At 44.5% G+C, this 15013-nt stretch overlaps 1 protein-coding gene across 1 annotated transcript in view; it reads left to right on the top strand.

The window, feature by feature from the left end:
* The first annotated feature begins 655 nt into the window (after positions 1-655).
* The window catches only part of LOC138981267 (asparagine synthetase [glutamine-hydrolyzing]-like), a 33519-nt gene continuing 19161 nt past the window's right edge, over positions 656-15013 (top strand). Inside the window, exons 1-3 of the mRNA XM_070354109.1 lie at positions 656-864; positions 3514-4539; positions 8386-8635. Coding sequence (XP_070210210.1) covers positions 4291-4539; positions 8386-8635 — 499 coding nt within the window. The 5' untranslated portion in view covers positions 656-864; positions 3514-4290. The remainder of the gene's footprint in view (positions 865-3513; positions 4540-8385; positions 8636-15013) is intronic.

Raw genomic sequence — 15013 nt, 5'->3', positions numbered from 1 at the left:
TGTTGTTTTAAGTTTGAAAACAAAGGAGTTTGTTTATCAATTTTGCTTTTTCCCCTCATTTGTTGTGGTTGAGAAGACTGAAAACCCATAGGAACTGTAGCATTCAAGCGGACAATAAACTGAAACGAAAATCACAGGAGTCAGATTCCCTCCTTATTATGTTACAGAGCTCGGCTCTACAAACGAAACAAAAATGATAAAAATGATTGTGCGTTCACGCTCACAAACACAATGACACACACAGGCTCACACACAGACACTGACACACACACACATATACACACACACACATACACATACACACACACACACACACACACACTGACACTAACACACACACACACACACACTGACTGACGTGCGCACGTACGTACGCACTCGCGCACACACACACACACACACACACTGACTGACGTGCGCACGTACGTACGCACTCGCGCACACACATAAACACACACACATACACATACACACACACGCACACCTGTACATTCTCTGAGATGAACACCAGCACAAAAAGCCAGCCCAGTAAAGCCGACCTCAATAAAAAATCTTTCTGGGGCCTGTGTTCTGCCGCGAGCACAAACACGCACTATTGACACCGCCGAACAGCGTGCAAAAAAAAATGCATACACTCAGTCGACATTCACTGAAAAGCGGTAGACCTATACTGTCAAGGATACACAGCCTTTCCTGAAAAAGAGGCAATCCTATTGTTGTTGTCCGCCCTTGAATTTATTTTATTAAAACGCAGGCCAATCAACTGTCAATGATGAAACCATAAGAAATTCGAGCAGGCCTACACCGGATTGCATCATCGCCACGCGCATTCGTTTACCAGCCGTACCACTGTGACCAGCGCCGGTAAGTCTGACAGTCCAGCTTTTCTCGCATTTCCATTGTTTCCAACTCACATTCTCGTGTTTTTGTCTCTAACAGATTCATGCAGAATGTGTACTGTGTAGTGATTGTGTAGAAATTGATTTCCCGACTATTTGCACGGCGCGTACACGTGTGCATGCATGATCGCATGGTAGGCGAATCGGGAAGTACTGATTCTATGTTTAGACTAGATGTGGCGGTACTCCCTTGGTTGAGCCGGTCGGTGAGCGAACTTTGTCATTTAATGCTGTTAAATGTTATTGCACGTGTGTTCGGTTAGAATTGCTTATTGTGTGAAAGATTCCATCGTTCCGTAAACCTCATGTGAGGCGGAGTGGGGCTTTACTAAAGAAGGATTTTGTTGGGTCACAAAGGCTTGTCATAGTCGGTCCACAGAAACCAAAGCGGATCTCTCGATCTGCTGTTCGCTGCACTGCACCGAAGCAAAGATATTCTACGCCCCGTTTGACAGCAGTCCCCCCTCCGAACTCAATCCCTACCCCACTGGTGTGCGTGTGGTGTCACTGTTATTGACCCTGACACCGGTGTCAGCAGCCGGCTGGCTTTGCAACACGAGAGTTCGCAATGTCGCGTATTTGAGCGCCTACGCCGGTCGATCGAAGTTTCGTACAGTAAAAGCAGTTAAATAGGCTATTGTAGAAGTAAGAAGGCTATGGAATCACCGTTTATTGTAAACACTTTAGAATAATGGGAGTGACTGGTGTGCTCGTTTGAGAAAAGTGTCACGATTCTAAAGGGTAGCGTCTGATGCTGTGATGAAAGCTGCCACAGCTGGACAAATATCCACTTGTCAAACCGCCCCGACCGCATCTCAGTATACAACGCCACGGATCAACGCTTGAAAGCTATGAATGTCAGTGTCAGCTAGCTTCTTCACAGTAGGAAGCCGCTCAAGTTATGATTATGTTCAATATTCGACTGTCAGTTGTAGTGAGTTCTTCTTCTTCTTCGTACGACAGTTGTAGTGAGTTCTAAAGACAGTGTTGCTATCAAACATAAACTTGGGCTTTGGATAATGGGGGTGGCAAACGGTGAGGGGATGCCGGGGGGGGGGGGGGGGTAAGTGTATAATCTATAGGCCTACAGTGTGTGTGTTGTTTGTCTTTCTGTATGTGTGTGTGTGTGTGTGTGTGTGTGTGTGTGTGTGTGTGTGTGTGTGTAGAGCGATTCAGACTAAACTACTGGACCGATCTTTATGAAAATTGACATGAGAGTTCCTGGGAATGATATCCCCGGACACTTTTTTTATTTTTTCGATAAATGTCTTTGATGACGTATTATCCGGCTTTTTGTAAAAGTTGAGGCGGCACTGTCACACCCTCATTTTTCAATCAAATTAATTGAAATTTTGGCAAAGCAATCTTCGACGAAGGCCGGACTTTGGTATTGCATTTCAGCTTGGTGGCTTAAAAAATAATTAATGAATTTGGTCATTAAAAATCGGAAACTTGTCATTAAATTTTTTTTAAACGATCCAAAAACCATTTCATCTTATTCTTTGTCATTTTCTGATTCCAAAAACATATACATATGTTATATTTGGATTACAAACAAGCTCTGAAAATTAAAAATATGAAAATTATGATTAAAATTAATTGTCCGAAATCGATTTAGAAACAATTTCCTGTTATTCCTTGTCGGTTCCTGAATCCAAAAACATATATGATATGATATGTTTGGATTAAAAACAAACTCAGTACGCAAAAAAGAATAGAGATACAGAAAAGCGTGTTATCCTACTCAGCGCGACCATTACCGCACTATTCTGGCTTGTCGATTTCACTGCCTTTGCCACGCGCGGTGGACTGACGAAACTACGAGTATATGCGGTCTTGGCGAAAAAATGCAGTGCGTTCAGTTTCATTCTGTGAGTTCGACAGCTTGACTAAATGTTGTTATTTTGCCTTACGCGACTTGTTACTTTTGAAGAGAATCGTAATCACGCATTTGTTGTCTGGCGTGCGTGCGTGCGTGCGTCCGTGCGAGCGAGCGAGCGATCGCGCATGGCGGTTTGTGAAGTTTTGCTTTGTTTGTAAGGGGCAGATTCCGTGCTGGAAAATGCTGTCTTCAATCAATCAATCAATGAGTCTTATATCGCGCATATTCCGTGGGTACAGTTCTAGGCGCTCTGCAATGATGCCGTGTGAGATGGAATTTTATATAAGGCCAGTAGATTGCAGCCATCTCGGCGCATATTTACCTTTCACGGCCTATTATTCCAAGCCACACGGGTATAGGTAGACAATTATTAACTGTGCCTAAGCAAGTTTGCCAGGAAAGACCCTTTTGTCAATCGTGGGATCTTTAGTGTACACGGGGGGGAGTTCGGACACCGAAAAGAGTCTGCACACAAAGTTGACTCTGTGAAATAAATTTCCGCCTAACCTGGGATCGAACTCACGCTGACAGCGGCCAACTGAATACAAATCCAGCGCACTACCAACTGAGCTATATCCCCGCCTTTTCCTTTCTCTCAGAAACAGGGCATGACGCAACGTCGGGACATCGAGATAATGATTAATCGAAACCGACTGCCGGGTGTCTTTTTGTGTCTTTCTTTTCCTTTTAATGTTAAATGTTTAAATGTATCTTTTTTCCCCCTTTTTTCAGTTTCCAAAAGGAGAGATAATTTTGAGAGAAAATCATAACCTTTGCGAAGACTGCAAAACAGGAGGACCGGCAGTATAATATTTGAACAGACAATCAGCAGCAACTATAGTCAGAAATCACGGCGGTTGTTTGTCACAATTTTCAATACAGAAGACATTTTAAGCCTATATCTCATCAAGATTCAGCAGGACATCATTCGGGTTTTTATTGTTGCCTAAACCGTCGCTTTAGGTGGAAAAAAAGAAAGAAAGAAACTCTTTTCTAATCCGAAAATATCTATCACACCAAACTCTCACAAGAGAAGCAACCACGTCCCACGTCGAAGCAGTCCTTTTCGGATCCAGACTGAAAGCATCACCCATAGCACGTTAACCGATATAGCACATTAAGCACTTTAGCTATTGGATCCAGACTGAAAGCATCACTCATAGCACGTTAACCGATATAGCACAGCAAGCACTTTAGCTATTGGATCCAGACTGAAAGCATCACTCATAGCACGTTAACCGATATAGCACAGCAAGCACTTTAGCTATTGGGTCCAGATCTACACTATCGCTCAAGCAAAGGAAACCTATCTACACCGTGTAACCATTTGAGCTACACCAGTCTAAAAGTCTACCAAGCAGAACTAGCACCATTTGAGCTACACCAGTCTAAAAGTCTACCAAGCAGAACTAGCACCATTTGAGCTACACCAGTCTAAAAGTCTACCAAGCAGAACTAGCACCATTTGAGCTACACCAGTCTAAAAGTCTACCAAGCAGAACTAGCACCATGTGCGGAATCTGGGCAGTGTTCGGTAGCGAGGACGACGTGTCGGTGCAGTGCCATGCCGTCCACAAGATCGGCCACAGAGGCCCTGACGCCTTCCGCATCGAGAACATCCAGCACTTCGAGAACTGCTGCCTGGGCTTCCACCGCCTGTCCATCGTGGACGACATGCTAGGCATGCAGCCGATGAGGCTTTACACCCACCCCCAAATCTGGCTCATCTACAACGGCGAGATCTACAACCACAAGCAGGTGAGTTCAAAACACACAATGTATCGATTGAGCATTGGATTTCCCTTCTTTGAATTGAGCCATGTGACGTCAGAATCAGACACATACTCATATTTAGGCGGCTAGCCGAGATTACAAAAGAGTGTATGTTTGCGTGCGTTTAATCGTAAAAACTAAAAGGAATTGTACCTAAACATCGATCGATACATTAATGTTAATATTTGTATTTTTGACCAACATATGACAATATAGCTATTCTGATGGACACGTGGGGAAATTCGGGGGCTGTGATTGGATGGTCTCAACATCATCATCAAAGCATAATGCTATGGAAGTCGGCCATTTTTGCCAATATCCAAAAGCATAATTATTGGCAATAACAAAGACGCATAGTTCCGGTTTACCCATGATCTGTACCACACCATGTTAACAATCGACAACAGCATACACTGACAACTTGAAATTCTTCACGGGAATGTTGTTCAGCTTTACAAATGTCGATAGCATACCCTTTTCTGCTAACTTCCCGATGAAACAGGACTAAACCAATTATGTTCTGTCCCTAAACACCACAAAATGCCCAAAGTCGAAAGATGTACAAACAGGGGAGTAAAACGGAACAGCCGTTTTTGTGTGCCTGTGTGAGCATTGTTGCTGACTGACACTAGTCGTTACTTGCGTTTTCTATTTTGGTCAAAAACGCAAATAACATTTATGTATCGATCGAATTCCTTTCAGGTACTGACTTTGTTGTTGTGTTGACGATTGAGCGAGCACACACACATGCAATCAAACACACACACCAAGAACACCTGTTTACACCAAACACACACACTTCAATGCGCCACAAAAATAGTGCAACTTTAAAAGTTTATTTAACTCCTTCAATTAACATTAGAATATTTGATTGTCGCCACATTTTGTTCAGACCATAATCAAAGGAACGGAAAATTCATGAACATCAAATAAACATTGCTACATCTCTTTGCACCGGCAGTGTCTGTAACCGTTGTACACACTTGTCGTCACCCTGTCTCGCGATCAAGACTGGACGAGTTCATTGAGTTAGTTTGTGGGGTTAACAGCAGAGACAATCAACACGTTTGGTCTTATTGTGATGTTCAAGTTGTTTATGGTACAGTTGTGGAAAGTAGGCAGAACTTGCATTGTTGTGGATGGTGGCATGTCAGGTTTATTTTCTGCACTGAGGAAGAAATTCATATCTTTAAAGGACATGTCGAAACTACTTGCCCCGCGCATATCGACTTGGCCGGTGGCTGTGTGTGCGACAGAGCTGAGTGAACTTCGCTAGGGGTTTGAATTTGGCCGCGGCAAAACTTGGAGTTGTGTGTTGCCTGCAATATATGCTGATGGAGGGTGTCTCCTATGTTCATCTTTTGTTCAGCTGAAGTGTGTTGGTATTCGATCGGAGTTAAAAGTTGTCTTTTGTTTTCAATTTCTTCCCGAGATAGATCTGCAAATCGCTTCATTTTTACAGTTTGGCAGACGTGTGTTTTGATCTGCGGGTTAATCCGCGTGTCCCAAATATGAAGTAAGTAGTTCCTTTGAAGTTTCGGTTATATAAAGTTTTGCATTCGGCTTTTCTTATCTCGTAACTCCACACTTAATACCCCACTTCCCCTCTGAAGTATTGATGTACAACCCATTGCACTAACTTTCATGTAGTCGTTTATAACTGAGGTTGAAAAATTCGCTTCATGACGAGACAAGTATAAATGCCATTCACCCAAACTGAAAACTTCGCTGTCGTCTGCTCGCGTTGTACGGATTAGCAGGCTGTTCTCTTCTCCTCCCCTTGTTGCATCCTAGTTCTTCAGTTGCTTCTAGTTTTCCGTTGATGTTATGTTTTGGTCTTCTTCATAAGTAGTCTTGTTCAAAATTAAAAAAACTCAAACTTCTTTTTGTTGTATACGAATGAACAAATAAAACGCTGTTTAACAGCTGTGTTGTCAAATCGAGGTTTTTTTCCAAAGTCAGTGTGGCGCCTGCGCAAAACTAATGCGCATAAGAAACGGCGTCTGCTATCAAAACCTGAGATCAACGCATCGACGCAAAAACTGTCATTTTGTAAGTTTGGAACAACAAATTAAGGTCAGAACAGCTATACAATCGCTATTGTATTTTCAGCGTAGCAATAGGGTCCGATATTTAGACTCGAACAAGTATAATGCGACTCGTCTTCGACTCGTCGGCATTATACTTGTCTCGTCTAAATATCGGACCCTATTGCCACGCTGAAAACACAATAGCTGTTATTTACACGTACACAGATCTCGACACGGGCGGGGATATAGCTCAGTTGGTAGCGCGCTGGATTTGTATTCAGTTGGCCGCTGTCAGCGTGAGTTCGATCCCAGGTTCGGCGGAAATTTATTTCACAGAGTCAACTTTGTGTGCAGACTCTCTTCGGTGTCCGAACCTCCCCCCGTGTACACTACATTGGGTGTGCACGTTAAAGATCCCACGATTGACAAAAGGGTCTTTCCTGGCAAAATTGCTTAGGCACAGTTAATAATTGTCTACCATACCCGTGTGACTTGGAATAATAGGCCGTGAAAGGTAAATATGCGCCGAAATGGCTGCAATCTACTGGCCGTATAAAATTTCATCTCACACGGCATCACTGCAGAGCGCCTAGAACTGTACCCACGGAATATGCGCGATATAAGACTCATTGATTGATTGATTGATTGGCATGGACAGTCACCGTTTACCTTGACCGCGCCATCTCGGAGGAACACTGTCTCGATCTGTGTAAAATGTCATATTTTGGTCAAAAATACGAACAACGTTTATCGTACATACGTCAGAGAGACCACTCATGAGATAACAATATCGTTCAAACAACACATGTTTATATTATGTAAATGAGGTCGTGTCAAACTAGTCTGGCAGGGCCCTGATTTTTCACTGCTTATGATGCGAAAGTCACCGAGACAAACGTCATTCAGGAAACACTTTTGCACCTGCTGTTTCCCCTAGAAGAACAAACACGTCACGCTACACTTTCTAGTCTGAAGTTATTTTTCTTTGACGTCAAAGTTTGCACAAGGCTTTGGAAGAGATCGAGGTTCCAATAGAAGCGTCTTCAATTTGTACGTCTCGACTGAGGGACGTTTTGAGTACAATTCACATACGTTAAGTACAGTATGTAGGATAAAAATAGTTTTACATGGCTTGCAGTGTCGTACCAGATTAACACTCGTTGCTTTTTCAAATATTGAAAAGCTCGCTTTCGCTCGCAGGTCAATATTTGAGAGAAAAAAAACCACCTCGTGTAAATCTGGTACGCCACAGCAAGCCATGTAGTATTATCTTTCTATATATATATATAATATAACACACCCACCCTTCCATCTGGCTCATTGAAACGCCGTGATCTACAACCACAAGCCGGTGAGTTAAAAAAAAAACCCACCACAAACACACAATAGCCTCTGAGCCAAAACAGCCACTCCACCATCTGGCTCATATACAACGGCGGGATCTGCCACAAGCTGGTGAGTTTCACAATGAGTCAGTGAGTCAAAACACACAAAAGCCAGCAAAGCTTGACACCTAAAATAAACCAGTCGGAATAATCCAAGAACAGTGTATTTTTGTCCGTCAACAGTCCGCCATGTGGTTATGTCCCTTGAACATGCTAATACAGTTTACAGAATGAATCGAATTTCAAAATTAATGATCGCTTTTCAGCACGATTGTGCAACTGTTTCAACACACTGCCATCAACGCTTCTCGCTGTAAAGTTTAGTACCTCGCAATAGCTTCCTTGAATTTGGGACACTATTCTTGAATTTACCCAACAGTCTCTCTGTCATTCTGTCCTGATGTTTTGCTCTATAGCTTGACAAGGACTTCAAGCTGAACGTCAGCACAAACTGTGATGGAGAGCCCATGATCCACCTCTACGACAAGCTGCGGGTGGAGGGGCCGGACGCTATGGCTGCCCAGCTGGACGGAGTCTTTGCATTCTGTATTATGGACACTGCCAACCGCAAGGTGATACTGGGCAGGGACACGTACGGTGTCAGACCTTTGTTCAGGGTGCATACCGCTGACAACGGTTTCCTGGGTGTCTGCTCGGAAGCCAAAGGTGAGGGGGGAGTTACGCGCTACATGAAAAGTTGAATGCAAGTGGTTGAATGCAACATGTAATGCTGTTCGGATTTTGTGACTGTTATGGTTGTGCGGGGCAGCACACGATACAGGTACAGGATGCATTATTTTTGTTTTGTTTTTTGTTGTTGTTGTTGCTGGAATGCGACTTGTTGAATGTAACATCTACGAGGTATGATCCAAACAAAATGATCAAATGTGATTTGCGCAGAGGCTGTTTGGCGTACCTGGCCCAAAATACAGCAGTCATTAGAACTACTATTCTCATACAACGATGCAAAGTCACAAGTCCCTAAGCCAATCAGAAGAGGCCTTGAGGTGGCCTTTTTTGGCGTTGCCTTTGAGATCTGATTTGACGGTCATGGGTGCAGTGAAACTTGCTGGCAAAAAGTCTGATTTTTAAAAAGGGTATAACGAGAATCACAAGGGGTGTAACCAGGTCTGAAGAATAATTATGTGAGGCAAAAATGGGATCATTTGGTCTTTTAGGAATGGAGTTACTGCCCTTTTTTGTGGAGACTGGCATTTTCATGAAGGAGAAGGACAGTCTGGGGTTCGCAGTTTCATCGCTGACTGCTAAACTCGTAAGTAAGTTTGAGTAAAAAGGTTTCTGCATTGTACGTGACAATGACAGTGCTGTTAGTAGACAGAATATCGACAGCAACGGGACCTTCGTGGTAACAAAATACAGCGAATAGCGCTGTTTTTGCTTTGAAAACCTCGCTTACAATGTGATGCATCTCGTCATTTTGGTATAGACCCTCTTTGTTTCTGTGTTCTCTGGCACTAAAGTAGAAGGAAACGAAAGTCTCATAATCGGTGACTACAGAAACAAGAAATCTGGGTCTACTGGGTTCACAACGGTTGAGCAGATCGCGTGCAAGAGGACCCTAGCCGGCTAATGAGGCACCCATTTTGCGGCCAGCTTTTGAAGCGGAAGGTCATTGAGTAGAATTCTCAGGACTGTTCCATTTGAAAGTTTAAATTTTGCACTTTATACTCGCGTGTACACTTTTTGAGTCACTTGAGAAAAAGTGACTCTATGTAATCGGTCAGTGTTAGTCTGTCCGGCCGGCCGTCCGGCCGGCCGTCCGTCCGGCCGTCCGTCCGGCCGGCCGTCCGGCCGGCCGTCCGTAGACACCACCTTAACGTTGGACTTTTCTCGGAAACTATCACAGCGATCGGGCTCATATTTTGTTTAGTCGTGACCTCCAATGACCTCTACACTTTAACGATGGTTTCGTTGACCTTTGACCTTTTTCAAGGTCACAGGTCAGCGTCAAAGGAAAAATTAGACATTTTATATCTTTGACAAACTTTTCTCGGAAACTATCAAAGCGATCGGGCTCATATTTTGTTTAGTCGTGACCTCCAATGACCTCTACACTTTAACGATGGTTTCGTTGACCTTTGACCTTTTTCAAGGTCACAGGTCAGCGTCAAAGGAAAAATTAGACATTTTATATCTTTGACAAAGTTCATCGGATGTGATTGAAACTTTGTAGGATTATTCTTTACATCAAAGTATTTACATCTGTAGCCTTTTACGAACGTTATCAGAAAAACAAGGGAGATAACTAGCCTTTTCTGTTCGGCAACACACAACTTAACGTTGGGCTTTTCTCGGAAACTATAAAAGTGACCGGGCTCAAATTTTATGTGAACGTGACTCATTATGTTGTGAATAGCAATTTCTTCCTGTCCATCTGATGCCTCATATAATATTCAGAACTGCGAAAGTGACTCGATCGAGCGTTTGCTCTTCTTGTTAATCTAAGTTCTTAAATTTTGACACAGCAGCTACAATATTCTCGTTTGAAGCGCTCTTCGGGAGTTGTTTTGGCTTGTCAGAGTTATTTCCCTTTTGCCCAGTTTCGATTTCCCTTTTCTTTTGTCAGATTGTAGAATATGGACCAGCTTTGATTCATGTAACGATATTAACAGCTATTGTGTTTTCAGCGGGCCCGATATTTAGACGAGACAAGTATAATGCCGACGAGTCGAAGACGAGTCGCATTATAGGGGAAGGGCCCCTAATATGGACCACTTTTTGTTTATTGCTGATAACTAGCTTGTTTTCTTGCGAAGAAGTTTCATTTTGTGGTTGGTAGTCCTTCTCTCTTAGTTTAACAGTTAGGCCTAATAAGAGTGAAATAGCTTTGATAGACCTTCAGCAAAAATTAAATACAGAAAAAAATCACAAATGGTCCATATTAGGAGCCTGGGCGCCCAATATGGACCAGTGAAGCGGCCTTCACGAATCACTGTAAAAAGCCCCCTATACTTCAAAATAACATGATACAACTTTGTGTGCAAATATGCTTTAGATTGAGCTGTTTCGGGTTGATGAGAGCATTATTTGAAGCACACCAGGAAACTGAAGAAGCTTATCAAAAACAGAGTGAAAATAAGTAATTATCAACTTCCAAAAAAAAAAAAGACTATTTGTTATATTATTTTTTTGAAATCTCGAGGGCTAGTTATAGGTTATTTTCAGCAAGCTTCTTAATGAATTAATTAAAATTGCCTTAGTTTTTATTTTCTTCGATTTGTTGAAGGTGGTACACTGTTAAAATGTAACAAATACTGTCTTAGCTGTCATATATAGCCATTTTTGTGTAATGACAGTTTTGGCTGTGGACAGAAACGAGTCCGTTTTAGGCGGCAAATTTAGAGTGAACGCTGCCAAAAGTGAAAAAAAGCGAAAAAGCCTAACGGTTTTGAGGTTTGTGTTTCTGCAACTGTTTTGACATGTGCAAGTTATTCAGAGAGGGTGAATAAAGCGAATGAAATTGTTTTGAGCGCTCTAGCGCCGTTAGTTTGTCAGAACAGGAGGTGGTCCATATTAGGAGCCGGTCCATATTAGGAGCCCTTCCCCTACTTGTTCGAGTCTAAATATCGGACCCTATTGCTACGATGAAAACACAATAGCGTTTATATAGCTATTCTGACATTAAATTCTGTGTTAAAATCATGTTTTTGTCAGCAACAAGTACCAGAATGGTCTATGTCGTTGATTGCAGACGACGGTTCCCTTTCCGCATGAAGCCACGGAAATAACCGAACATTGAAAAACCCACGGACATGTATTACGGAGAAAACTCGAGATAACCGGATGTTTAGCATTACGTCACCTCCCGCGGGTTAGGGGGAAGAATTTACCCGATGCTCCCCAGCATGTCGTACATTGTACTACGTTGCAAGCCCCTGGAGCAAATTTTTGATTAGTGCTTTTGTGAACAAGAAACAATTGACTTCTTCTTCTTCTTGGCGTTCGCAGAGGTTACACAATCAGTCCAGCACTGGTGATAAATGTTGTTGTTTTCTCCAACTCCTGTCGACTGCCGTATAGTTTGGTCTGCAAGGGAGTTGGTGACGGCCACACTTCTTTTCGTTCCTCATCTAGTAAGGGACATCGCTGTAAGATGTGTTCCGCTGTTTGGTCTTCTTGACCGCAGGCACAGGTTGGTGATGGCGCCAGCTTGAACTTTCGGTTCATGTGAGCATTGAGCCTGTTGTGGCCAGTACGCAGCCTGATGAGGTTGACTTGCTGCTCTCTGGACATTGTGTGGTAGTCATCTCTGTTTGTCCTTGGCCTCATCAATGCCTTGATGATTGTCTTCTGCTCACTAAAGCTGACACTGTTTTCAGGTTGGTCTTCCACGGCTCCTTCTTTCGCCAGCTCATCTGCCCTTTCATTTCCTGGTATCCCACAGTGTGCTGGTATCCACTGGAGGACAACTCTTCTGGTTTGTCTGACCATCTGTAATGCTTTGGCCAGCTGTGGGAGTTTGTCGTTCTCTAGGGCCTGAAGGACTGAAAGGGCGTCCGAGAGGAAGACAACTTGGTAGCAAGGGTCTGCGGAGTCCTGAACCAAGGAGGCGGCCTGCATGAGAGCTTCTGCTTCTGCTTTATAGTTTGTGCAGTGTTTGCCAGTGGCAACGCTGGATGTAGCTGTATGTCCCCCAGGGAACTGGATGAGAATGCCTGCACCTCCATTGAGCACGGCGTTAGTTGCTGATCCATCGGTGTATACATGGATCCACGCCTCTTTTGGGTACTGTTCGTCGATCAGGGCTAAGGTGAGTGCCTGTCGAGCTGTGTCATTCTGATCTTCTCCTGAGGTAACATGTGGAACACTGGTGCAGATCTGGATGCCTGGTTTCTCTGTTGCCTTGGGGGTTTCCTCTTCTTCTTGAGTCAGAGGTAGAGTGTTCTGTGGGAGGACTTCCCTGTACTGTCGAGAAAGTCTCTTGCTCTCGTGTACAAAACTGCTCCGTTTGAGCCGGTTCTTGGTGAGGTTGCTCAGTCTGTGCTTCATGGGGTGGTCGGGTAGGCACTTGAGCTTCTCGGCCTGTACCATAGTCTTGGCTTCTCTTCTCTGACAGAGGGGTTGGATGGTGGTAAGCTTCTCCATTTCCTTGATGGGCGTGGATTTCATTGCACCAGTGATGAGTCGGAGGGCCTGGTTTTGCACACGGTCAAGGGTCTGCAGGTTTGTCTTGGCTGAGGTTGACCACGCTGTGGAGCCGTACTCGAGGTGGGGTCTGATTGTTCCCTGGTATACTGTCTTCAGTATCTTCTCGTTCGCTCCCCAGGTGGTACCTGCCAGCTTCCTGAGTATGGCTAGCTTGCGCCGGGCCTTCGTCTCTGCCTGTGCAATGTGTGGTTTCCAGGTCTGCCGTCTATCAAAGGTGACACCAAGGTACGTTGCTTCTTCATCCTCTCTCAGAGGAGTTCCACCAAGCCTAATGGTTCCGGCTTTCTGCTTTGGCGACAGTGTGAATAGGGTGGTGGAGGATTTCTCCTTGTTGATGGAGACGCACCAATCTTCTGCCCATGCGTTCAGCCTATCTGCCGCTTGCTGCATTCTGTAGGTGGCAGTACTTGCGTGCTCCTCCTTGCACCAGATCACAAGGTCGTCTGCGTAGAGAGCAGCTTTGATCCCCTTGGGCATCTCAGACACCAGATCGTCGATGAAGAGAAGGAAGAGTGTGGGAGAGAGGACTCCGCCCTGAGGGACGCCATGACGAAGGAGGAACTTCTTGCTTTTGGTCTGGTCGACGTTAACTCTTGCCCTGCGGTTATAGAGGTAAGAGCGAATCCACTGGTACATGTTGCTGGACACGCCTTTCCTCAGCAGTTTTACAAGGAGTCCATCTTTCCAGACCTTGTCAAAGGCCTTCTGAAGATCTATCCAGGTGACGAAGACCAGCTTCTGTTCCTGAAAGGCATCTTCAACTTCTTGCGCCAGGTAAGTGACCTGATCTTCAGTGCTGCGGAACTGTCGGAATCCAGCTTGTTCAGGGGCGAGGAGGTTCCTGGATTCCAGGTACCACCTGAGGCGCTCGTTCACAATTCTCTCCAGGGTCTTCACAACACAGCTGGTGAGGCTGATTGGGCGATAGCTGGTGGCCTTCTTTGGATCCTTCCCTTTTTTTAAGATGGGGATCATGATCGCTTCTCGCCAGAGTTGTGGTAGCGATCCTTCTTGCCAGCTGCTGTTGAAGACCTCGAGTAGCTTGTTCTCTGCTGCGCTACCAAGGTGGGTTAGCATCTCGTTGGTGATGCCGTCTGGGCCAGGGGACTTCTTCGCCTTTGACTTTTTCAGAGCTGAGTGCAGCTCGTGGAGTGTGAGTGGTTGACTCATGGCGTCCACTGTCGACTGTCTGGCAGGTCTCTCTCTTTTCTCTCTTCTTGCTTCTCTCTGTTTCTCGGGGCTAACATGGAGGTTGCTCTCAGCTGCATAGCTTTCAGCAAATTGGTTGGCAGCATGCTTTCCAGTTAGCACCTTCTCGTTCTCTTCTAATGTGATCTTTCCTCTGCTGGTGTTCTCATCATTCAACTGCTTGGTGAGCCTCCAGAGCTTTCTGCCATCCTTCTCAAGGTTCAGAGAGCTTGTTTTCTCTTGCCAGCTTCTCCGTCTTGCCTGTAGCTTCTTTTTGAGAAATTTGGCTTTGGCTTCCTGGAGGCGGATGTTGTTGTTTTGTGACGGGTTGACTTCTGCTTCCCTTCTGGCGTCTGCCAGATCATCATCCAGTTCCTGCAATTCATTGCTCCAGTAGGGCTTATAGTCTCTCCTGGCACCCCTGGGAATGGACTCATGCGCTGCTCTGAGGATGCTCATGTTGAAGTCCTTCGCCACCATGTTGATGTCTCGACCCTCGACTCTGATGTCTTTGGTGAGTTCGCTGGGAAACAATTGACAAGTGGCTCTATTCATCTCCCCCCTTTTCCCGTCGCGATATAACCTTCGTGGTTGAAAACGACGTTAAACACCAAATAAAGAAAGAAAGAAAGAAAGAGAGATGATTTTGTGTTAAACATTGGAGAGATCGTCTGCTAGAATCAGAGA

This window comes from Littorina saxatilis, linkage group LG12, assembly GCF_037325665.1.
Source record: "Littorina saxatilis isolate snail1 linkage group LG12, US_GU_Lsax_2.0, whole genome shotgun sequence".
Taxonomy (NCBI): domain Eukaryota; kingdom Metazoa; phylum Mollusca; class Gastropoda; order Littorinimorpha; family Littorinidae; genus Littorina; species Littorina saxatilis.
Note: the sequence above shows the minus strand (reverse complement) of the source record. Positions and strands in the feature narration are given on the sequence as shown.